Raw genomic sequence first — 23240 nt, 5'->3', positions numbered from 1 at the left:
CGAAAAACAGAACTACAATAACGTACACCAGATATACAGGAATAAAAATCAACATGGGAAAGATTTAACAAGCATTTGTAACTGGAGTAAATAATGTGAAAACAACAGTTGACGCTGGATTTTCAGAAGACGAGATGAATAACATGACTGTTACAGAACTGAAGACGAAAATTGCTCAGAAGCTGCCAGAGACCGCAGGGAGATGATACTGTACAGTACGTGTCAAATTTGTGTAATACTGATTCATGAGAATGTGATGTCCATGGCTATCTTAAGGTAGCGCAGTAGTTAAGATTGGTCGCTTGTTAAATTTCCAGTGATTAAAATGAAGTTTTCCGATCAAATAATGTGTAGATATATTTTAAGATTCGCACGTTAACATCTGCTATTCATTTCGGAATTTCCTTGTATTTGTTTTCGTACTAATCACATGCTTCCCAAGGCCCCTCCCAGGCGAAAATATCCTAGCTGTCTTACTTATCGCAGGTGATTTATACCGAAGTATCACACAGCACATATACGCTTAGCAAAACACCATGGCAACAAGAAAAAGGGGATATCAGTCACCTTCGATAAAGAATCAAGGAAAAAAACCTTGTAACAGCGCGAGTGGTATTTATGATCGACCTGGTGAGTCAGTACGTTGTCGCAGAATAAAAAAATATTTATATAAAGGTAGTAGAAAGTCATGTTTATTTTTAATTCTAAATGAGAAACGTAAAAAAAACTAAGGCATTCTTCCTAAAATCACTATCGGTTTTGCAATTGCCGGTTGCTCGCCAACACTGTTTAGGCTACGCGAAACAAGGCGTCTAAATTTACTTCAGTGTGCGTGTGCACGCATGTGTATCGAATAATGGACTAGACTAGACCCGGCGTACTTTGTGCCCTTTCTGGGGCCGATGACTGCGGCTGTTTAAAGGTCTGTATGAGCTCCAAAATGGAGTAATGCTGCCACATAGTGCTTAAATAACGAAACTGCAATTTGCGATTTCAATCATCCAGCCATCCATCCATTTTCTGAAACTACTTTTCCTATTCAGGATGGGGGGGGGGTCCAGAAGCTACGGGCACAAGACAGGGACCATCCCATCACATGGGGACATCCACAAACCATTCACACACCTATGGGCAGTTTGGTAACTCCAATTGGCCTCAGATTATTTATGGACTGTCGGGGGAAACCAGAGTACCTGGAGGAAACCCCACGATGACATGGGGAGAACATGCCAACTCCACACACATGGAACTCCTGAGGGAGACATGAACCCTGGTCCCAGAAGTGACCACTGCACCACCATGCCACCCCTGCTTTCAATTAGTTTTGTTCCATTTTGTAATTGAATACCATTCTTTTAATTACTCTATCCAACAATGTCATTTGATAGTATAAACATGAATTACTGATTAATTCATATATATTTTGATAGACACATACATTTATACCTTGGTGTTCGCTGGGTAAGTAGAGCTTTAGTAATATAATACTAAATTATACTAAAATAAGCGAAATCAAGTATATTCAAGACTCCCCATGTCTCTGAAAAATTATAGAGAAAATTACAGAGCTATACGTTGAGAAATTAAACATGACCAGGCAAATGAAAATTGGCGCACACATTTTAGCAATAGAAATGTATTAGCGTACAATATACAATTCACTTTTTGGAGCCTAATTACTACATAACTGTTATAGGTTAACATTTTCTGGAATTCCGCATTTCTAACCAGTGAGCAGCACTGGTACATTGGTATATTAAAGTGAAGCTAATGCTAACCTCATAGTTTCTCTAGGTGGGTTCACAGATGACTCAAAAAGGCTAGAGAAGTGTAGACCCGAAGTAACCATCTGCGGTAAATGTAAGCAGTCAAGCATGGAAATTACATTGTGTTCTTTTATATTGAGAGGTGCATATGTAAAATGTGTAATCCCCCCTAAAATGCATATTGGAAACATTTTGTAGTTAGATTTGTTTAATTCTAGCCCATATATTTTATTGTATTTTTATAATGTGCCATAATGTTCATTCTCAGGTGTAAATGTGGTAATATCTGAGTGCCTTCACGGGTAAATTGAAGTTTTGAAATTGATATTTTTTCCTAATATCAACTTTAGCTTATTATGGACTCCAAAACCTGAGGGCCACATGCTACTTGAATGCAGTGCTGCAGACACTCTTCATGACCAAGCAATTCAGGGAGGCTGTGGAGAGGTGGGAAAGTGATTCTGCAAACCTGTCATCATGGTCCACTATAAATAAAATAAAATTTAGGTCATATTTCTATTTAAAATTGGAAATTGTCAAGGATGGGGGTGCATGATACTGTCATTAAGTCATCTTATTATCAATTGAAATAGGAAAACATCAGTTGGTTAATTTATGATTCTCAATGTGTTAAAACAGAAAGTGATTGACAAAATACTGTAAATCCCCATTTCAAAGGCTTATTTCAGAACTTTTTTGCCAGTATGTACAATTGTAGCAAAACTGATTGTGGTTTATTGCTAACCATAAAGTACAAGACAATATTCCAATGAGTATTATTTCTCCCATTAACACCAGTATTGCATATTTCACTTTATTTGTAGCTTAAAACCGAGTACAACTTTTGAAGATCATTTAAAAAAGTTATTTCAAAAGTTAAAGAAAGGCACTGCAGTTGTGGAAGATGGTCTTCTAATAAATCTTGGCATCACAAATAGTGAGTACGTCCATGTGAAGATCACTGTTGTTCAGGTAGAATTTTGCTTAAAGTCTATCTAAGTAGTAACAACATATAGAAAATGTAAATAATAAAACCTATAAAACTTACTTTTCCAGATTATGAACAAGATGCTGCAGAATACTTTCAGAAGATTGTGAGTTTATGCAGCTTTACCAAGGTGAATTTTACTTTCTTTCAATTGTTTAAATTGAATTATGTGTTCAAGTTGAGTCTCACTTCCTAATTTTATATAAAACTTTCAAGTGTATATTTCCCTTACAATATAAACTTTATGAAAGTTATCCTTTTACATTTATATCTCACTGATGTAGATCTATCATGGAGAACTTAAATATTCTACCAAGTGCCAGAAGCATGGACATGAAAGTGAACCAGAATGCAGCTCATTTGTGATTCTGCCACTGGCTATTGAATCGCATCACAGCTACAATGTGGTAAGCAATTTAATAAATGGGCTTGTAATGACTGTTAGTCCAGCTTCTACCAAACTTACCAGTACAACATGGAAGGTCTCAAAAACTTCTAACATCTTCTAAGGAAATAGGGTTTGTTTCCCCGGAGAAGGGGTAATAATCATGAATTTGATGAGAAAAAAATAGAAACTATTCCTGTATTATGTAACTTAGATCGTATACACTGAGAGAATGTACTTGAACAGGCAATTGCAAAGCAATCAAAATATATTTGTGCCTGTAAATGTCTAGGTCTGCATATGAGTTTAGTAGTCTGAAAGATCATTTAGCATTAAAGCTAATTCCACTGTTAATATGATGATCCCCTAATGTTGCTCTGTGTTTTATTTTACAGATGGATGGTTGGAAGCAGTTCTTCAAGCCCTCAGTTCTGAATGGTGATAATCAGCTGTACTGTGACGTTTGTGAAAAGAAGACAGACACAGAAACAGTGGGTTATTGCAATAGTAATACATTTCTTAAAGTTATATATTCAGGCAGCAATGTACAATTTTTACTGCAACCATACTTAGAGCAATTTGTCAAGATACATATGTGAGCCATAAATGCAAATAAGCATTTCAAGCTGTTATTCACATGAGATTCTAGCTACATAGAGCTTACATACTACCTACATAAAGCTTCCCATTTCTGTTTGTGGAGGGATCACCTCTCCCTGTTTATTGGGTGGTGTGTCTGTAAAGAAGCTCTAAGGGCATACTCACACTAGGCCAGGTTGCCTTGTACTGTGCCCGAGAATGACTGTGCCCGCGTCTCCCCTCTCCACCTCCCACCATTAAACATTCACATTGCACTTAATGTTCCAGGCCTGAACACGCTTTTGTCATCATTGTGCTTTTTTGTGTCAAACAAAACATGGCTGTCGCACTGCAAAATGGAGTTATTTACTTAAGTCCTTTTTTTGTGACTTATTTGGGGTCATTTTGGGTGTGATGACACACAGTCCTTTTATACATTTATCTAGTATACAATGCAGTGATTTTTATTTATTAGGGTCGCTTGTATAAAAAGATGCTCCCACATTTTACCAAATATCTCAGAGTTTTTGTGTTGCATCTAGCTGTTCCTGGATAGTCTCATCAGCCGAAATTTCTAGCAAAAATGCTGCACCTTAGCCATAGACCCAAGTGATCCCTTGTTGTCATGTTTGTTAAATGGCTGCCGTTACCCAATCTGTAAAGTCTTTTTTTTTGCAGCACAGTTTTGTGAAAAAACTAGGTGTACAGCCTACCTGGTCAGTTCCTTCTGGGTTTGGTTCATGTAAACTGCCTGTGTTAGTCACATCATTGACATCATATTTGTGTTCTGTACCCAGGCACAGTTGCACATTTAGCATTCACACTAGATGTGTACTGTGCTCAAGTCCGATTAACTCTGCTCAGGCCGACCTCTACAAGCAGGCCTACCTCTTCAAGTGAGCCCGGGCACGGTTAAGCATACTGTGGTCAAGCACAGTACAGAGTGATCACACTAGTCAAATGACCTAGACTTTGGGGGTCAACTGTGCTCGGGCATGGTACAGCTCACCTAATGTGAGTACACACTAAGTTATATGTAACAGTCAAGTGGAGTAAAGGTCAATTACTCATAACTGCAGTCGAGAGGTACAGTTAGTTACAATCGTCACACTTCTTGATAGTACCACTATCCAGGAAACAAAGTTTGTAAAACTTTGTAAAAGTGCAGTTGTGTATATAAGGAAAAATGGAAATGAAACATGATTTAAGTCGGATATTATTGGAGAGGATAAACAGGTTTGGGTTTGCAAAGTATTTTATGTTAGGTTTTTAAAGCTCAACAGTGTCCCCTGTATTTCTGGAATGGTCCACAACCTAAAGTTGCCCATCCAACTCAATGTAGTTGTGGGAAACATGGGAGCCGTTATGGACCAGCACCCTTGTGGAATGCTGAAGTAAAATTAATATTTTATATCTGTCAAAGTGTGTTAGCGTAACCATTCCATATTTTTCTGAGAAAATATAAACTTACTACCCTGATAAATAGCTTTAAACATTTTCTTTCACAGCATATTTCATTTCAGCCATGTCTCATGGTCATTTTTTAATTTAAACCTTGTCTGACCCTTTGCAACTCAGGAATGTGAATTAGTGAGTTACCCTGAAGTCTTAACCTTACAACTGAAGAGGTTTGACTTTGACTACAACTACATGATGTATATGAAGAACGACTGCAAAGTGGAAATTCCCCTTCAGCTACAAGTCAGTCAGGTACTGTAAAAAGAGCTGTATTTTCAGTTCATAATTTTTATTGATGAATAGATTGTATCATTAGTGTTTCGATAATGCAAAAAGTGTTACAAGAGAAGGTTCCAGTCACTGGTAATGTACACATTGATAACATTAAATAGAAATTAAAAGACTTAGTACATAAAAATATTAGTACAAATGCTAATAGACCTCTGGAATACACTGTGGTATGGCCTATCATCAGGGTCTGTGTTTATTAGAGGCATGGATTCAACCTGTCTATGAGACAATAATATTGAAAAATGTACATTTCATATCCAATACACTATATCTTTAGACTGTATATTTAATGATACGTCATTGGCAGCATTAGCCAAATCTCAACATGCATCACGACACAAGAGCAGGCAGTTTAGAAAAAGAAATGAAAAAGCAGCAGGGTGTGTCTGAGTAAGTAAGCGTTCTGTAGTCATGTGTCTGAGTAAGTAAGCGTTCTGTAGTCATGTGTCTGAGTAAGTAAGCGTTCTGGAGTCATGTGTCTGAGTAAGTAAGCGTTCTGTAGTCATACCTCGATAATATACAGTACAATATATTGCCAAAAGTATTGGGACACCCCTCCAAATCATTGAATTCAGGTGTTCCAGTCACTTCCATAGCCACAGGTGTATAAAATCAAGCACCTAGGCATACAGACTGCTTATACGTACATTTGTAAAAGAATGGGTCACTCTCAGGAGCTCAGTGAATTCAAGCGTGGTACCGAGATTGGATACCACCTGTGCAATAAGTCCATTTGTGAAATTTCCTTCCTACTAAATATTCAAGTCAACTTTTAGTGGTATTATAACAAAATGGAAGCAATTGGGAACAAGAGCAACTCAGCCACAAAGTGGTAGGCCATGTAAAATCACAGAGAGCGGGTAATGCAGGCTGAGGCTCACAGTGTGCAGAAGTCACCAACTGTCTGCAGAGTCAATAGCTACAGACCTCCAAATTCTGTGTGGCCTTCAGATTAGCTCAAGAACAGTGCATAGAGAACTTCATGGAATGGGTTTGCATGGTCGAGCAGCTGCATCAAAGCCTTACTGTACATCACCAAGTGCAGTGCAAAGCATCGGATGCAGTGGTGTAAAGCACAGTGCCACTGGACTCTAGATCAATTACTACAGACATAAAAGTGAAGAAAAAAAACATTTCCATGCTGAACAAATCTAAACCTAGTTTACCTAGTTATTTAGACTTCAATACTACTGTCAGAAAACTGGCCTAGCAGGGAATTGTTACACATTAAATTATAATGTGTATAGATCTTAGGGTCTGAGGAATGTACATGAAGTGCCACCTGATGATGGTAATATACATGCAACTATACCTGCAGGTGTTTCTTGTTAGTGTTTATATTTGCTGAAATTAATTAGACTTCAACATGTCTTCATTTTGAGAATTCAGATTTTTTTCTCTCACTCTTTCAGGAGCTCTATAAGCTCTATGCTATAATTGAACATAGAGGTTCTGTGAAATCTGGACATTACTACACCATCATCAAGTCATTTCAGGATGGAAATTGGTACCATTTTAATGACAGCTGGGTCACTCAAGTTAGCCCCAAGGTACAGCTACTTACTGTCTCTCCCCTTTGACATGTTTATGAAGAGGGTGATTGTTTCTTGTTTATTTTATAATGGCGACTATGGTTTAAATTAAATGCATTTTCTTCACTGGATGTTGTCTAGAATGGATGATGGAAGATTTTGAGCATGTCCTCCAAAACTTTTATCTTCTTCAAAATGGTTTGCTAGTTTGGGCACATGCCTGCTTCATTAGGAATGATTAATAAAAATCAAAACTGAATTTCATTGAAAGACAATGCTGAATTTTTCACCTATAGTATATTTCTTCCCCTGCAGATAGTCGATGAGAACATCATCACGTAAGAAGTTTCCTTCATATTGTACTATATTATGTTCAAACCTATGATTTGGTTTATTTTAAACAATACTTTTTTATTTAAATGTACTGAAACTAATAAAGTTCAACTGATGTTATTCAACTTCCCTCATCTAATATATGTACGTAAAAGACACTTGCATCCCACAGGTCTGAACATGCCTACATGCTGCTGTACACAAGACGTGAGTTAATTAATTAAAATTCTTAATATCTTACATTCTTATTGCCGATGGTGCTCTTGAACACAAAGCAAAACTGATGTCATTGAGGATTTTATTATGATAATTTTTTAATTTCACTGTACACAGTGGTGTTGTAAACATGAAAACTGATGCTGAACCAATCATAAAACGTGTTGTTACTGTTGGAAATGCAGGAGTCAGTGGTTCTGCTGAAAGCTGCACCGATGAAAGACACAAAGTTTCTGGTAAAAGTAACGGTAAGAATGAAGGAGAGGAGCTTGGTGAAAATGATGTTGCCACTCTTAACAAAGGAGGCCATTTGGATGTGGATGCTGCCAGAGGATTTCAAAAGGTTGATGGACACAAAAGAGGCCCTAAGGAAAGTGTGCATGAAAGAAATTGGAGTACTCATGGACATAATTCTGCTGGAGATGCTGGAAGGAAACAGAGATGGAAGAGCCATGGAGATGAAAGGGCTGGATATGTCCACCCACCCACCCACCCATTTTCTGAAACTGCTTCTCCTGTTCAGCGTCACGGGAGGTCTGGAGCCAATCCCGGAGGCTATGGGCACAAGACAAGGAACAACCCAGGATGGGGTGCCAACCCACCGCAGAGGACTGAGTATGTTCACATTAGAGAGGCAGGAAACAGAGACTGTGTTGCTGGTAGGAGAGGAGGTGGAAGCAACATCATGACTGATAAGACATATAAATGTGACAATAGGGCTGTCAAAAGTGTTACTGCCACTGGCAACACTGGCCATGGGAAGGGAGCAAAAAAAGATTATGAAAAGATTACTAGAGATAAACGAGATGAAGATGATAGAGAACATGGGAGTAAAAAATGTTGTTTCAGCTGGTTTTTAAAGTTTTTGAGGAGAAGATGACTAGCTGTCAGTAGCTATGTTGCAGTAAAACAGAGATCAGAGGATGTTTGAAAGTGGTGATTTTTGTAATTCTTCAGTAAATGCCCAGTTATTGTAAGTGACGGGGAATACAATATATGGTACTCTAATAGAGCCTCTGTTCTCAAACCGTGATACGAGAACCACTGGTGGTATGTGACCTCCTTCTAGTGGTCCGCTTTTTTGTTTTAAGATAATTGTTAAAAATGAAAAAAATATATTGTGTATATATATTTGATTGTTGGTATAGAGCTATAATTATTAATATTCACAGCTGCTGTGTGTTTCAATGCAATGCAGTTATTATTCTTGATATCCTCAATATAGTAAAGTTAATTGCACAGTTGTTAATGTCACTCGGTTTTGACCGAGGAACAGTAAACACTAAATATTATTCATATTAGGAATAATATTGCCACCTGTGTAAACTATATTTGTCCAGAACACACCTGTCAGGGTCAGCCCCTGCTGTGGTCCTTCCGTGTCCCTTCCCTGTTTGACCAGCAGGTGCTGCTGGTCATCCCGTCCTTCATGTTAGTCTTTGTTCTTCCCTGTTACCTGTCTGGTCATGTGGCTCAATGTGTTAAGCATGTGGTTATCTGTGTACCCTTCTGTCTTGAGTACCCTTCTGTCCTGTGTTTGAATCCCACCTCCTGTTTTTGTATTTTGGCTCCCTAGTGTTTCATTTGAGTTTCTTTAGTTCTTGTATCTGATTTTGTAGTTGGTTTTGGTTTTGTTCCTTGTGCCCCTGATTGTCTTTACATGTTTAAATTCCAGTGTTAGTTTCTGTTTCCTTGGTTAGTTCTTAGTTTCCCTGTTTTCAGTTCCTTTTGTGTTCATTAGTTTCACCTGTGCCCTGTTTCCTTGGTTTTGTTAATTAGCCTCACCTGTCCTGTGTTAGTCTCGTTACCCATTAGTATTTTAGTTCCTGCCTGTGTTCAGTTCCCCAGTGGTTCATTGTCTATATTGTGTTCTGGTGTTGTTGATTTGTCGTTGAGTGTGTTATTGATTGTCTTGGTTAGATCTGTGTCCTGTGTTTTCCTTCCTGGTTTTAGTTTTGTAATATTTAGTCTTAGTTTATTCCCTTTAGTGTTTGACCCCCCGTGGTCCTTTTGGTTTTGGAGTTTTATAGTGTTTTCTGTTATATTTAATAAACCCTGTTTTGTTTTCCTGGAGCCGCAAGTGGGTCGTCCGCCCTTTTCTGCGCACCATGCCGCGTTCCCGTGCCCGAGATGCCCACAACCGTGACAACACCTGTCTTTCATGTTTTTTATATTTGGATCTGTTCCCAAGTTAACATTAAGAATTTACTTGATGTCATTTTCTGATTTTTTTTGTTTCATATATAATTTGAAATACTTTTGTTAATCATTGTTTTTTTTGTCTTTTTCCTTATTTTTCTCACCACTCTGTATAGATGTGTGAAATGTTGATTAAACAACTTAAATCAAATACAACATAAGAACATAAGAACTATACAAATGAGAGGAGGCCATTCGGCCCATCGAGCTCGCTTGGGGAGAACTTAACTAATAGCTTAGAGTTGTTAAAATCTTATCTAGCTCTGATTTAAAGGAACCCAAGGATTCAGCTTGCACTACGTTATCAGGAAGACTATTCCATACTCTGACTACACGCTGTGTAAAGAAGTGCTTCCTTAAATCCAGTTTGAAATGTTCTCCCGCTAATTTCCACTTATGGCCACGAGTTCTTGTATTTGAACTAATGCTAAAGTAACTATTCGGTTGAACAGCATCCAAACCTGTTAGAATCTTATAGACCTGGATCATGTCCCCCCTCAGTGTCTTTTTATTGCTTCCCCGCACTGGCAAGAATGAGACATGGAAGTATCAACATACACACCAAGGTCTTTCTCATAATCAGCTACCTTTATTTCAGTAGGTCCCATAAAATACCTGTACTTTATATTTCTGCTCCCTACATGGAGTACCTTACATTTGTCTATGTTAAATTTCATCTGCCAGGTGTCAGCCCAGTCACTAATTAAATTAAGATCCCGCTGTAGCTGCTGAGCCGCTAGTTCAGTATCTGCTACACCACCCACCTTGGTGTCATCTGCAAATTTCACCAGTTTACTGTATATATTGGTGTCTATGTCATTTATGTAAATTAGGAACAATAGTGGTCCTAAAATTGAACCCTGCGGTACCCCACTATGAACGCAGACCCACTGTAACATTGTGCCTCTTATAACTACTCGCTGCTTCCTATCCGTTAACCAGTTATCAATTCAGGTCGCTACAGTTCCTAAAATACCTGTCGCTTTGAGTTTAAGTGAGAGCCTCTTGTGGGGAACAACATCAAAAGCCTTTTGGAAATCTAAGTAGTTGACATCATAGGCCTTCTTATCATCAACTTCCTGAGTAGCTTCCTCAAAAAACTCCAACAGATTTGTTAAACAGGATCTACCTCTCCTAAATCCATGCTGGCTATCCCTCAAAATGTTATTTGAGTCCAGGTAATCTACCATTTTCTCTTTGATTATAGCCTCCATAACTTTACCAGTTATACAAGTTAGACTGATTGGCCTATAGTTTGACAAATTACTTCTATCCCCTTTTTTGAAAATGGGCGTTATGTTGGCATGCTTCCAATCAGAAGGTACCACACCTTCAGATAAGGATTTTTGAAACAGTAAAGTTAAGGGTCGGCAAATAATATCCCTCATCTCTTTTAACACTATAGGTAAGATGCCATCAGGGCCCTGTGATTTATAAAGAAAGTGATTGTTTAATGAAAAACAATCATACCATAGCATGAAGGAACTAATAACTTTATTTCTAAATTTCTTAGTTTGTACAGCCAAGAATAAGATGTAGCCACAAAAAATCCTCCTTGATAAGGCATTGGAAGATGGACGGATGCCGTACATGGGACTTTCTGACTGTCAAAACTCACTGAGTCTTTCTTTGGCAATGGGCAGGTCTTATTGATAAATAATGCATACAACATCGCCAAATACATACACGAAAGAGGTGGCAGCAATTTAGCATAATTTTACAAATGATATTGAATTAAACAATTTATTCCACGCAAGCTTGTCACAATGTTTTTGAATATTTAAAAAAAAAAAATTTTGTAATGACAAATAAAAAATGTTATGTGTTCTCTGGATGAGATTGAGATTCAGAAATGTAAAAAAAAATTAAATAAACTGTTTTGAAGATAAGAAATGTGTGGGGATTTATTTGGGCCATGTCTGGCCCAGGTGTAGCTGAAAAAATTTTGGGAACTGAAGCGGTGTTCATCTAGCCATCCAACTAGATATCAGTAACTTTTTAGAAAACAGAAGAAATTATTACTAGTTTTTATTGTGTTACTCTTAATTTGCACTAATGTTAAATTGTGTTTTTTGTTCTAAGCCAAAGTACACTTGCTACCCAGAGAAACAGCTTTAAACATTTCTTTGGACTTTTGCACAGTACTGTATATTTAAACATATACTAGATAATCTTGAAAAAGAATAATCATTAAAATTGCAAAACTTATTAGGTTTTTTTTCCTGTAACAGAGTAATAATGTTTTAGTGAGATTTGAACTCCCTGGCTATAATATCCGTACCAAGTTGAAGTTAAGAAAAAGCCTGATCATAATCAAGCTGACTGTCGAAGTAAGAATTGAATGTGCGTGACATGTGATGCTGGTATTAATATTGCACTATAGTATGTGATATAATATACTACAGCCATTTTTCGAATTTGGTACAAAATACCTCACCTCGCTTTGTGATATCATTCGACACAGGCACCAGTTTTCATGTCAGTGGAAAACCAACACCTTGAAGCACTGTACTTTTGGTACCTTTTTGAAGTACCAAAAGTACAGTACCTGGTGCGGTGGAAAAGCACCCTTTAGCTGAGCGGTGAATTGGACAGCTTTACAGTGCTGTATATTTCATACTTGCTGTACGTCCTCCGCTATGCTCCAAGCTTCTTCTGTGTACCAGCTTCTTTTGTTACTTCTGGGTCAAAGCCCAGAGGGGGAACCTGTGGAGCATGCAGAGAGCACCTAGGCCAGTTTGAGTCTGATTGAGTGTTTACATGCAGGAGTAAAGCGACTCCCAGTCGCATTATCTGGGTGTCTTAAGACTGACTAATTAGTCTGACTTGGAGAAATTGGATTTAGTGTGATTACATGTTTACATGTACTTTAAAAGTCTGGTTTTAATCAGACTAACACAATAATTTGATTTTCTTAGTGTGCATGTGTCGCGTCACTCACGATCCCACCCACTAACTAACCTCCTCCCGAGCCTCAGACAATACGGCAGTACCTCAGCCTCCGAAGGTAGCAGCTCACCACACGACTATGTGTGTCACAATGATCCTTAGAACCTATGTCGTGGAGGCTATTGTCGCCGGTAGGGTCTCCAATGCAAATATTTCCTATAGGTAAGGGTCCAGAGTAAGGGTGATTTAAATAACTCTTTTGCAGTATATAACTCCCGGACCGGATACCGGGACCCCACCCTGGAGCTAGGCCTGGGTGTGGGAGCCTGCTGGTCAGGCCTTTACCCATGACTGAGCCTTGTGGAACCATTCTCCTGTGGGCCAAACACCAAAGGAGGAGCCATAAGGGCCAGGTGCACTGAGTGGCAGAGGCCTTGGCGGACCAATCCTTGGCTAATGGCATTGGCTTTAGGGACATGGAATGTGATTTCTCTGGTGGTAATGGAGCCTGACCTAGTATGGGAGGTAGAGGACAAACTGTCTAGATATAGTCAGACTCACCTCAACACACAGCACAGAAGATCTGCAGTCTTTTCCACTCTGGAGCTGCCTTAGATGAGAAACGTTGGGCAGATATGGATATATTCATTGTCCCTAAGCTCATTGGTGCCATTTTCTGCAGCAACCCCTAAACCTGGTGGTGGATACCAATGGTAAAGGGAGCTGTCACGCCGAAGAAGGAGGCCTTCTGTGCTTGATTCGCCTGTGGCATTCTGGAAATTACTGACAGCTACCGGCAAGCCAAGAAGGCAATGTTGCTGAAGAAAATAACTAGGGTGTGGGTGACAGGACTGATCCCCATCTTACCCCATTCAGTCACTTAACTCCCTACATGAGTGAGGGAAAAACAGAGTCTGGGAATGACAGGCAGATCCATGCAGCGCTACCATTTATGTAGCCATTGTCTGGTCAATCATGGTGAAGAGAGAGCTGGGCTGAAAAGTGAAGCTATCAAATTGCCTCGGAAATCTACATGGAAGAGCTAGAGGAGGTGGCTGGAGAGAGAGAAGTCTGGGCATCTCTGCTTTGACTATTGTCCCTGTCACCAGGACCTGGATAAGCAACAGATAATGGATAGATGGATCAACACTCCAGTGTAGACAACACTGCCTCTTCAGAAATAAGAAAATTATATCCTTCAAATGTACACCATAGACATTTATCATCATGTCCGTCAGAGGTGGCTGCTTACCAAAAAATTTCAGTGAAGCAAACTCCAGACTGATCTCCCCCAGTATAATTTCAAATCATTAATTTGTTGTTTCTAGTAAGAATTCAATTTGAATGAACATTCTGGATATCTGAAATGACAATTGTGGATAGGAAGAATGTCATTGTGGATATCTGAAATGCTCTTTTTGACTAGGAAGAATTGAATTACGGATATCTGCAATACATATCCAGTCTAGCGATTAAATGTCAAAACGGCCACTTATATTTTTTAAAGATTTAAAGATATCTTAAATAGAATTGTGACTAGGAGAAATAAAGTTTTAGATATCTTGAAATACATTTTCTACTAGTAAGAATGCAATTGTGGATATCTGTAATTGCCATTCTGACTAGTAAGAATATAATTTGGACTAGGAGAAATGATATTGTGTATATCTAAAATGTAATTACGGATAGGAGTGTGACTTGATTAAATGTTAAAACGGCTTGCCATAAGCACGTAGAGAAGGATGGGTTTTCAGCTCATGAACGCATACGCGCTCGTGGTTTTTAAGCGCGCAAGTTTTGGCACTAATTTAACGCCATACAAACAAATCCAAAAATCAGCAGAGGTCTATAACAGGAAAACAGGGCAAGTAACCGAATCCAGAACACTAGACAAAGAACATGAACAACATGAGCACAAGCAGGGGTCACACATATAAAGTATATAATGGAACAAATGTTCAGTATAGTGTGATACTCGATACTTCACAATGAGATCACTGAAAGCAGGTGCTTTTAATCTGTTTCTAATTAATACAGTTAATGAGGTACAGATGGACCTGTAGCATTCAGGGGAGGTGAGGCTGTCACTGACTGGGCCTGGTTAGGGGGAGGAGTGACATCTGCATTATTAGACCTGAACTACAATATTTACAGTGCAACATGAAAGCGAAAGCACAGAAGCAGAAAAACAGAACGACAATAATACCAGACACAGGAAAAAAAACAGCATGGGAAAAACTTACCAGGTCATGGTGAATGGAATAAAAGGAGAGAAAATAACAGTTGATGTTGGGAATTCAGAGGATCAGATGAAGAACATGACTGTTTTAGAGCTAAAGAAGAAAATTGCTGTGAAGCTGCCAGGGACAGCAGGTAACTTCCTGTGTGTCAAATACTCTCCATTGGTCAGTGAGAAGGCGATGTGCTTTGTTGCACTAAGGAAACATAGTTTGGCGCTCGTCAATCAGATTGCCAGTTTGAATTCCCTGCTATTGTACCTTTCAGACAGCTACTTAACTTAAAAGTGTTTAATAATTGGTTAAAATTAATGAATGCCAGTTCAAAATGATCACCCAAAATCCCTAATCTGATTGTTTTTACCTTTTTTAATGTTTTAAATATCGTGCCGTCCTTCCATGCTTGGACTGCTTAACAAATATTTTTGCTTCTGCGACGTTTCTCTGACAGTGGACGACCTGAGCAGCCTGAGGCTGATTTTCACCGACAAACAGCTAGAGGATCCCTGTCAGCTCTCCTCTTATGGGATCCAGGACAAGTCCGTCATTCAGTTGGTGATCCGATTGCCTGGGGGGGGACAGCTTCCCCAATGAAGTACTGCAAAGATTCCTACAGCGAGCAGCAATATGCACCTGAACAACACTGTCTAGCACTGCAGAATGAGGGAATGATTCCTGTTAGTGGGAAAATGGACAATATTCTCCTGGCATGGGTTAACAATATGGGCTTTTGGGTACATGCCCAGGGGGACCTCTTCCAAGGGGGGGGGCATGCATAATTCTCCATTAACCACACCCCCCCCCCCCCCCCCGCCCCCCCGGTCCCATTCACGGATGTCTTTTAACAAGTTAGTGTGATTTAATACCCAGTTTATTTCATATGATTGCATATTAATCTTGCAGTGCTGTCCCGGATGTAACATTTTCCTAATTAGTCTGCAATTCTGCAATTTTCTGAACCACCAATCAGCTCTGTTTTTGTCATCATGTGTGCTGTTGGCCAGAGGCACTTAATATTCTATTTCCAGTCTTGATGATAACTCCTCATTTTTCTGCTAATAAGTATTTAAATCAGATACTGCAAAATTAAAACCATAAATAACAAGACAAAAAATACAGTCTACTTTTTATTAAAAGGTTGCTGATATATAATGCAAATGCAAATATATGCAAACCAATATATAAAAGTATGTAAACACAAGAAATTGTTTTTAACTCGTGTTTTCAAGCACATGAAAAAAGCAGGTCTTTATATCAAATTGAAGTCTTTTTTATTTATGAAAATTTTGTTAAATTACTCAGGAAACAGAGCTCGGGGGAGACCCAGTTGCGGACAACATAGTTTATTCACAAAAAGCAAACAGGATCAATAGGCAGGATCATGGTCGGGGTTACAGAGCAAGAGGGTCAAAGCCAGAGGGGTCAGTCCAACACGGGAGCTTGGGACAGGAGGCAGGTACGCTGGGAGAAGCTGGGGAATAGGAACAGGATTGGAGCGCGACGGGCAGGGCGGGCAGGGAGGGCAGGGCGGATCAGGGCTAAACGGGAGACTAAAGCAGGCGCTCAGTAAAGGACATGAACAATACGTCACACAGAGTGGGAGGCAGCCTAGGGAAATATCCACAGATATCCTACAGATATTGCGACTGTGATTTGACTTGCAATATATATTTTTGAAAGTTAAGCTTCAGTTCCGTTTTCAGTGTATAATACATTTAAAACATATGATACAGCATTACTGGGACTTTCATGCAATGCAGTGCCTAAAGTTTACAGAGAAAGCTGCAATAATCAAACACACTGAGGCAGCAGAACTTACAGTATATGGAGAGCAGTCAGAGGAAACCTGGCAGACTTGTTAAAACCAACAAGAAGGCCAAAAAGTACAGAATAAAGGAGAATTGCAAACTCCTTTCCTGATAGATTAGGATCCTCTTCACACTAACACAGAATGAGGGTAGAGTGATGTGTGGTTTTTGATTTTTTCAAAAAAGCAACTTGTTCCATCCAATGAGGTAAAACGGTGTCTGAAGTACAAGGCCTCGTTTGCAGAAAAGGCAACAATGAGTCCTACTAAAAGAAAGTCAATGGATGAAGATGGTGATGGTTCAGGGTTAGTTACATTTTAAAATCATATTGCATGAATTGTACTTTTAAAAATAGCACTGTACTCTTGATGCCTATTTCCTGAAAGCCAGTCTTGCATAGGAATAAGGTACATAGTTTAAAGTAACCAATGTTATCATCGGGTTTTATTTCATCTATATTTTAATTACTTGTTTGTTTGTTTGAATTATGACTTTACAAAGGAAAAAATATTACTGGAAATGTTCACAAAGTGTTTTTGTGTTCTGTATGAGTTTTTTCAGAACACCTTGTTACACATTAAGAACATTTTTGAGTATACTCCTAATATAGTGCAAATTATTTTGAATTCCCTTTCAGAAGAGCTTAATAAACTACATGGGGTGCTTGAAATGCTGCCCATGTACTAGTAGTGAACTGTTTCCAATCAGCTCATTATATTTTAAGGACATGTTTAGAATAGTAATAATGAGCTGCTGTCATAGTAAAAGAATGCAGTGAACATATTTTCACATAACCAAAGATGTGTTCAGAGTGTGCCTTAAGTAAAACTTAAGTAATATTATGAATGAATTTTAATTCGCACATTTCCATTAGATTACACTTACTTCATTAAAGTTGTTTGATTTTAACAGAAGAAATATACAACTTTAATGTATTTTTTTTCACCATATCATCACGCTTACCTATATCCCACTGACAGATACTGGTAATGTGTGATCAGGTTCAGTTCTCTAAACCGGAGGACATAATTTGTTCAGGTGGGTGGTGGCTGGATGATTGATGTGTACATGGAGATTCAGGTGGTGCTAGAGCTGATCCATGCATCAGTAATATATATATGGAGTTATTTTGCTGTTGGGGCTGTGAGCAAGGTCCTTAACCACCAGCTGCTCTACATCCGTTGGCCTATAGCTGGAGACCTGCCTGTCATCAATATATTTGCTAGTTGTGTATTTCACAAAGCGGCTGTAGTGGCTACATTTAATTTATTTAGCAGAAGCTTTTATCTAAAGCAGCATAGTTATTTATTTATTTATTTATTAAGCTGGGTCAGGGCCCGTCCTGGGCCCGTGAGTTTGCTTTGCTCACGGGCCCAACAGCAAAATGACTCCACAGGACCACAGGACTTAAACTGGTGGTTTTCTGATCACAGACACGACATCCTGGCCTGATGAGTCACACACCAGCCCTACTACCCAAACTATGCTGACTGGAAGTTCACCGAAACCTGACAAACATTCTGTGAAGCACTTTATAGCTTCTTAACATTCCCAAAACTGAAAGCACAATTGCAGCAGCAGCAGCAGCACAAACTATAGTTTTATAGAATTAAGCAAAGTGCAATTGCATGCAGCAGATATCATATTTTGTTACATTATAAACATTTTCCTGGCCAAGACATTAGTGCAGTGGCACATTAAAATATGCAAAGGCACTCAGAATGAATCAGTAGGTTTCAGCTATAGGCACAGCAGTAAACATAAAACAGATGAGCAAAGGTGCAAGATAAGATGCTCACTTGGTGCAACTTGAAGTCCATCAGATCATCAGAATGAATACAGGAGAAACTTTTATTGAGGATGAGGGCACTGAGACCTTATGTCTGACTATATATTTTACAATGAGAAATATTGATGGTAGGCAGATAGTAATGCAACTTTTACTTTCATTTCACATTGAAGAAGGAAATTGTGCTAATGTGAATCAGACTGTAGACAAAAATGTACCTGAATGTTTTGGGAATGATAAAGTGCAGGAAACTTCCTCAATTATAATTAATTTTTATTAGCCATTACCACCAATAAGCAAAACCAGTACAAGAAAAACCTCCTTTATATATAAAAAACTAGACAAAGTTAAATTGATTTAATGAAACTCTTTATTCCTGGTGTATTTCTTCTTGAAAAAGCAGTGATGCCTACCTGTTATATTTATGGGAGTTGCATGGAACAAGAAGGAAATCATTGACCAGCATGTTTGATAAGCCATCCCTTAGACCCGCTCCTGATCTAAAGTACCTGCAAAAAAGAGAAACTACTAACCGTGTCAATCCCTGCTTGTGTCATTGCCTGCATATATTCCTATCATTATCGGAGACTATCCATTCATTTCTTTCGCCATAACCCTAATCCTAACCGAGCCATAACCTTAACGATAAGTAACCAAACAAAATAAAAGACTTTTCGCTTTATTTGTTTTTTTAACTGTATTCATAGATCTTTTTGGGGACATGAAAAATGGTTCCCACATCATCAACTGGTTTTTATCTCATTGTAGTGGACATTAAAGTCCCCCACAATGCCATATATGCAAAATCCACACACACACACACACACATGCATTTGTAATAATATCTTTGTGACGACTCTCCATTCATTTCTATGGGGAAAACACTAATCTCAATATAATGACCTTAACCGCTACCTAGCCCTGAACTTTACCATAGGTAAGTAAACAAATACAACATTTTTCGGCATTTTTAGTTTTCGTTTGCACTCACAGATCTTTGTGGGGGCCTGATCATATTCACAGATCTTTGTGGGGACCTGATTATATTCACAGATCTTTGTGGGGACCTGATTATATTGTAATGTAACATAATATCTAACAGCAAAAGAAAGCATCTGAACTTTGGAGAGGAGTTTCAGCAGCTGTGAAATAGGCACAAAATATCAGTGGCCCACCTTTCAGCAATGGTTGTCGTAGTTGGACAGAAATGGTTAAACATTGTTTACCTGCCAGTTAAATACTGAGGTGGGGCAGCTGAACGCTGCTGCAGGTTAGCTCTCCCCTCCATGCAGGACATTTACATCAGGAGATGTAAGACCAGGGCAGCTAGGATTATTAAGGACTTGTCTCACCCCAATAACAGGCTGTTCAAACTCCTGCATTCAGGCAGAAGGTTCCGTGTCATTATGGCCAAGATGGAGAGACTCAGGAGGAGTTTCTATCCCCTGGCGATCCGTCTCCTCAATCGAGACATGCCACTCTCCCGGTCATAGTGTTATGGTTATCAGTTCAACCTTACACTGCTGTGCTGACACTGCACACTGCACTTTAAACTAGCTATAAGCATTTTTTTGCACAATATTTCATTTCATCCTGTAAAATTGAATATACTCGCTTTGTAAATTCATAGGTTTTCTTTTTTCTGTTTTGCACTCTATAATTTATTTACAGTATATTTTACTATTTATTTTCTAGTTTTCTTTATTTGCACAAAGTATGAGCGGTTCAGGATACATTTCACTGCATGTTGTACCTGTATAACTATGCATGTGACAAATAAAGAATCTTGAATCTTGAATAGATTCTTTGTTCCATAATTCAGGTCCCATGTCCTGTGGATCTGCTCTCCATCTTGAACTTACAGTCTCACAGGATATTGCACACATTCCTTCCTTTTTAATGTGGAGAACTCACCTTAAATCATGTGTATTTTGTGAGCTGGATCATTTGATATTGGTTCTCTTTTTGCAGGTATCTTAGTCTGAGAATGAGTTACAGAGGACAGCATGTCTATTGTGTTACCTGATGTTTGACTCATCTTACTAATTCTACACATATCAGTCATCATCCTCAAGACAGCATACCGTGAAAGCACCTTCTTTGAATGCACAGTTAGACATTCTCCAATTGACACAACTGGGTGGGGTAGAACATGTGTGGAGTTTGCACGTTCACCCTGTGTCATTGTGGGCTTTCTTCTGAGTACTCTGGTTTTCCCCCACAGTCCAAAAACATGCTAAGGTGAATTAGAGTTACCAAACTGGTCATAGGTATGTGTGTGTAGGTGAATGGTGCGTGAGTGTGCTCTGCAATGGATTGGCGCTCCATCCTGGGTTGTTTCCTGCCTAGAGCCTGCAGACTCTGGTATAGGCTCTGGACCCCATCTGACCCTGAATATATGTTCCACATGCTGGCAGTAGTACTGTAAGCCTAGTTCATGGGCTAAAAGAGGTGAAGATTAATTTCAATGCAGTTCAAGTCATGTGAATTTAAGACACCCCCGCCCCCCTTCGTCAGTGAGGCAGGTATGATTGCTGCCTCTCCTGCTGCTTTTTCATTGCAGTTTTTTGACGAGACCAGCGAGCCTAAATATTTTTATGCACACGTGAAACAAGTAACCTAGACTATGGAAGGTGAGGACATGTAATGACAGGTCTACAGACATTACATTGGTGATATACAGAGAGATGGTAACAGGCACGAGCTTACTGCCTGCGCTCCAGCCAGTTACTGAGTGGCTGCGCAGTCGGGGGGGGGGGGGGGGCTGAGTTTGTCGCTGCAGCGCCTCTCATCTCTCTCTGTGTTTGCAGCTGAGCTCCACAAATTTGTCGATTTTTACTATAAAAAAAATTATTGGAGTCATACAAACAAAACAATTCACTGGGGAAAAAATCTTAATCTTATCATATGTATTTTTTTTACTTTTAATAAAAGCTGTTTTCATTGGACTGTGACCAGTGAAGCTCTGCCTCCCTGGCCCGCACGTCCATGGTACAATTGTGGGAAATTCACTTCAAAAAAATTCTGGCTGGAGGGCTCTCATTTGAACCCACTCAATGTATAACATGGTTACGCCCTTGGATGTACTGTATGGGTGATTGGACATTTCATTCAGATGGTTTAGGTTGGCAGTTTGATCATGAGTATTATAGCACCCATCATGGTTAATCCTTCAGTCACAAATCCACAACTATTCGGTACTTGCTGCCTTTATTGAATACAAGGCGCCCCAAGGTCGCTTTACATGGGTGTGTGGTGAGTGGTGTGTAGATTACAAGATCAAGACGATCCGGCGCGTATAGAGGGGCACTGCACGTTCTGCACCTCTGGCAGGACAATCGTCAGGCACTTCTGCAGCAGGTCCAGATCCTTGTTGGTGCAGCCTTTGTTGTTGCAGGAGTTGGATTGTGGTCCAGGCCCTTTCCACTGCTTTAGACACTGGTTGAATTCATAAGTTCAGCCCATCTTGGCAGTGCAGTGTACACTCAGATTGGTCAGGTCTTCCTGTTCCACAGATGACTGGCATCCGGGACATTTCATATAGGCTAAGCATAGAGAAATCTAAGTTACCCCCCTGGGCCCTGAGGCCTTTTTTCCACTTTCGAGGTAGTCTGACATGCCTTGACATTTTAAAATATTTCACCTATCTAAAAAACATTTATCACAAAGTGATACATTTGCTTTTATTCAGTACAAACTCAGCACCAATAATCTGAGACCTCTTAGAATGTTATTATTCTATTTTTTGTTAAAATCAACTTTAAACATATACTTTTCAAAAACCTATTTTCAGACATGCTGAGAAATTGTAAAAAATCACATTATAGACATTTCTAGGTAAGACTTTTGAGCTCTGAAGCTTATAGACACAGGGGTTGGCTACACATAGGTGAAAGTGACATTCAGAAATTTTATATGGTTTGATTACTAAAGTGTTAGAGCTTTGGAGTGACACTCTTTTTCTCAAAGTCAGTGGTCTTCACAATGAATATTGATGAGATAGGTGTCCTCACACCTGTAGTAGTTTGCATACTGTCAATGGCCCATCAGTCTGGAATGTCACTGCACCCCACACCCATCACTTTGGAAAGGCAGTTTGAAACGCAAGAAAAGTAGCAACAATAAAATCCCTTTCACAGTTTATTGATAGATGGAATGAAAAATGAAAAACTGTGACTATATAAATATAGAAAGCGATAAATATGATGCAGTGACTATTATTGACGCTCTGGGGACGAGGGCATCATCGACCGCGTATCTTTCTCGTGTATTTCAGTTTATATCTCGCTGAAATCATTATGTAGAATCATGAAAAAAACACTGACTAAATCCGTTATCTGTCTTCTTTTCAAAACTTCCATTGTCAGAAGTATTAAAGTTTTTAAAATTAGGTTAAATAGGCAAAAAAGCAAATCGTGTCACCTTTCTTGGTTTTACTTGCGTCGGGAGTGTTTAGGACCGCTCTCAGCGGAAGATCGCTATTCACGTTCTAAATACGCTGCGTTTGAATCGGCGACCACGTGATTGCAGGCACACAGGCTTAGCCCACTGAGCTATGAACACAGGTATGAGCTTCGCTGCTGAAAGTGGGAACACTGGCGCAAAGCTTCAGCGGCAGAGACGTATCCGTGTGCTATATTGTAGCCGATCAGTGTAAACACTACCCAGACATGTGCTCTTGTTTATTTCGGTCACAATGGGCGTATTCACATATTTCTTTACCCAATACTAACTGTCGGATTATCATGTTATTATCATGCGAATAGCGCG

The 23240-nt window shown here is 39.2% G+C and overlaps 2 protein-coding genes across 2 annotated transcripts; both read left to right on the top strand.

Moving 5' to 3' along the window:
* Positions 1 to 515: 515 nt before the first annotated feature.
* On the top strand, positions 516 to 9727 carry LOC111856494 (ubiquitin carboxyl-terminal hydrolase 47-like). The gene is made up of 13 exons (XM_072697520.1): positions 516 to 630; positions 1795 to 1860; positions 2117 to 2213; positions 2591 to 2703; positions 2823 to 2884; positions 3039 to 3161; positions 3535 to 3630; positions 5297 to 5428; positions 6880 to 7017; positions 7315 to 7337; positions 7505 to 7539; positions 7734 to 7796; positions 8072 to 9727. The coding sequence occupies exons 1-13, from the start codon at positions 537 to 539 to the stop codon at positions 8161 to 8163; spliced, it is 1134 nt and encodes a 377-aa protein (XP_072553621.1). The 5' UTR covers positions 516 to 536; the 3' UTR covers positions 8164 to 9727.
* A 5085-nt stretch (positions 9728 to 14812) lies between these two features.
* On the top strand, positions 14813 to 15652 carry LOC111856482 (uncharacterized). Its single transcript, XM_023836471.2, has 2 exons — positions 14813 to 15009; positions 15325 to 15652. The coding sequence occupies exons 1-2, from the start codon at positions 14865 to 14867 to the stop codon at positions 15465 to 15467; spliced, it is 288 nt and encodes a 95-aa protein (XP_023692239.2). The 5' UTR covers positions 14813 to 14864; the 3' UTR covers positions 15468 to 15652.
* The last annotated feature ends 7588 nt before the right edge of the window (positions 15653 to 23240 follow it).

Source organism: Paramormyrops kingsleyae, chromosome 12 (genome assembly GCF_048594095.1).
Source record: "Paramormyrops kingsleyae isolate MSU_618 chromosome 12, PKINGS_0.4, whole genome shotgun sequence".
NCBI lineage: Eukaryota > Metazoa > Chordata > Actinopteri > Osteoglossiformes > Mormyridae > Paramormyrops > Paramormyrops kingsleyae.
This window is presented reverse-complemented; position numbering and strand designations above follow the sequence as displayed.

Excerpts from the sequence above, each read along its gene's own strand:
- LOC111856494 (XM_072697520.1), top strand. The coding sequence starts at position 537 with ATGGCAACAAGAAAAAGGGGATATCAGTCACCTTCGATAAAGAATCAA. Across the intron at positions 7,540-7,733 it reads CATGCTGCTGTACACAAGAC|GAGTCAGTGGTTCTGCTGAA; the intron begins GTGAGTTAATTA and ends TTGGAAATGCAG. Across the intron at positions 7,797-8,071 it reads AGTTTCTGGTAAAAGTAACG|CGTCACGGGAGGTCTGGAGC; the intron begins GTAAGAATGAAG and ends TCTCCTGTTCAG.
- LOC111856482 (XM_023836471.2), top strand. The coding sequence starts at position 14,865 with ATGGGAAAAACTTACCAGGTCATGGTGAATGGAATAAAAGGAGAGAAA. Across the intron at positions 15,010-15,324 it reads GAAGCTGCCAGGGACAGCAG|TGGACGACCTGAGCAGCCTG; the intron begins GTAACTTCCTGT and ends TTTCTCTGACAG.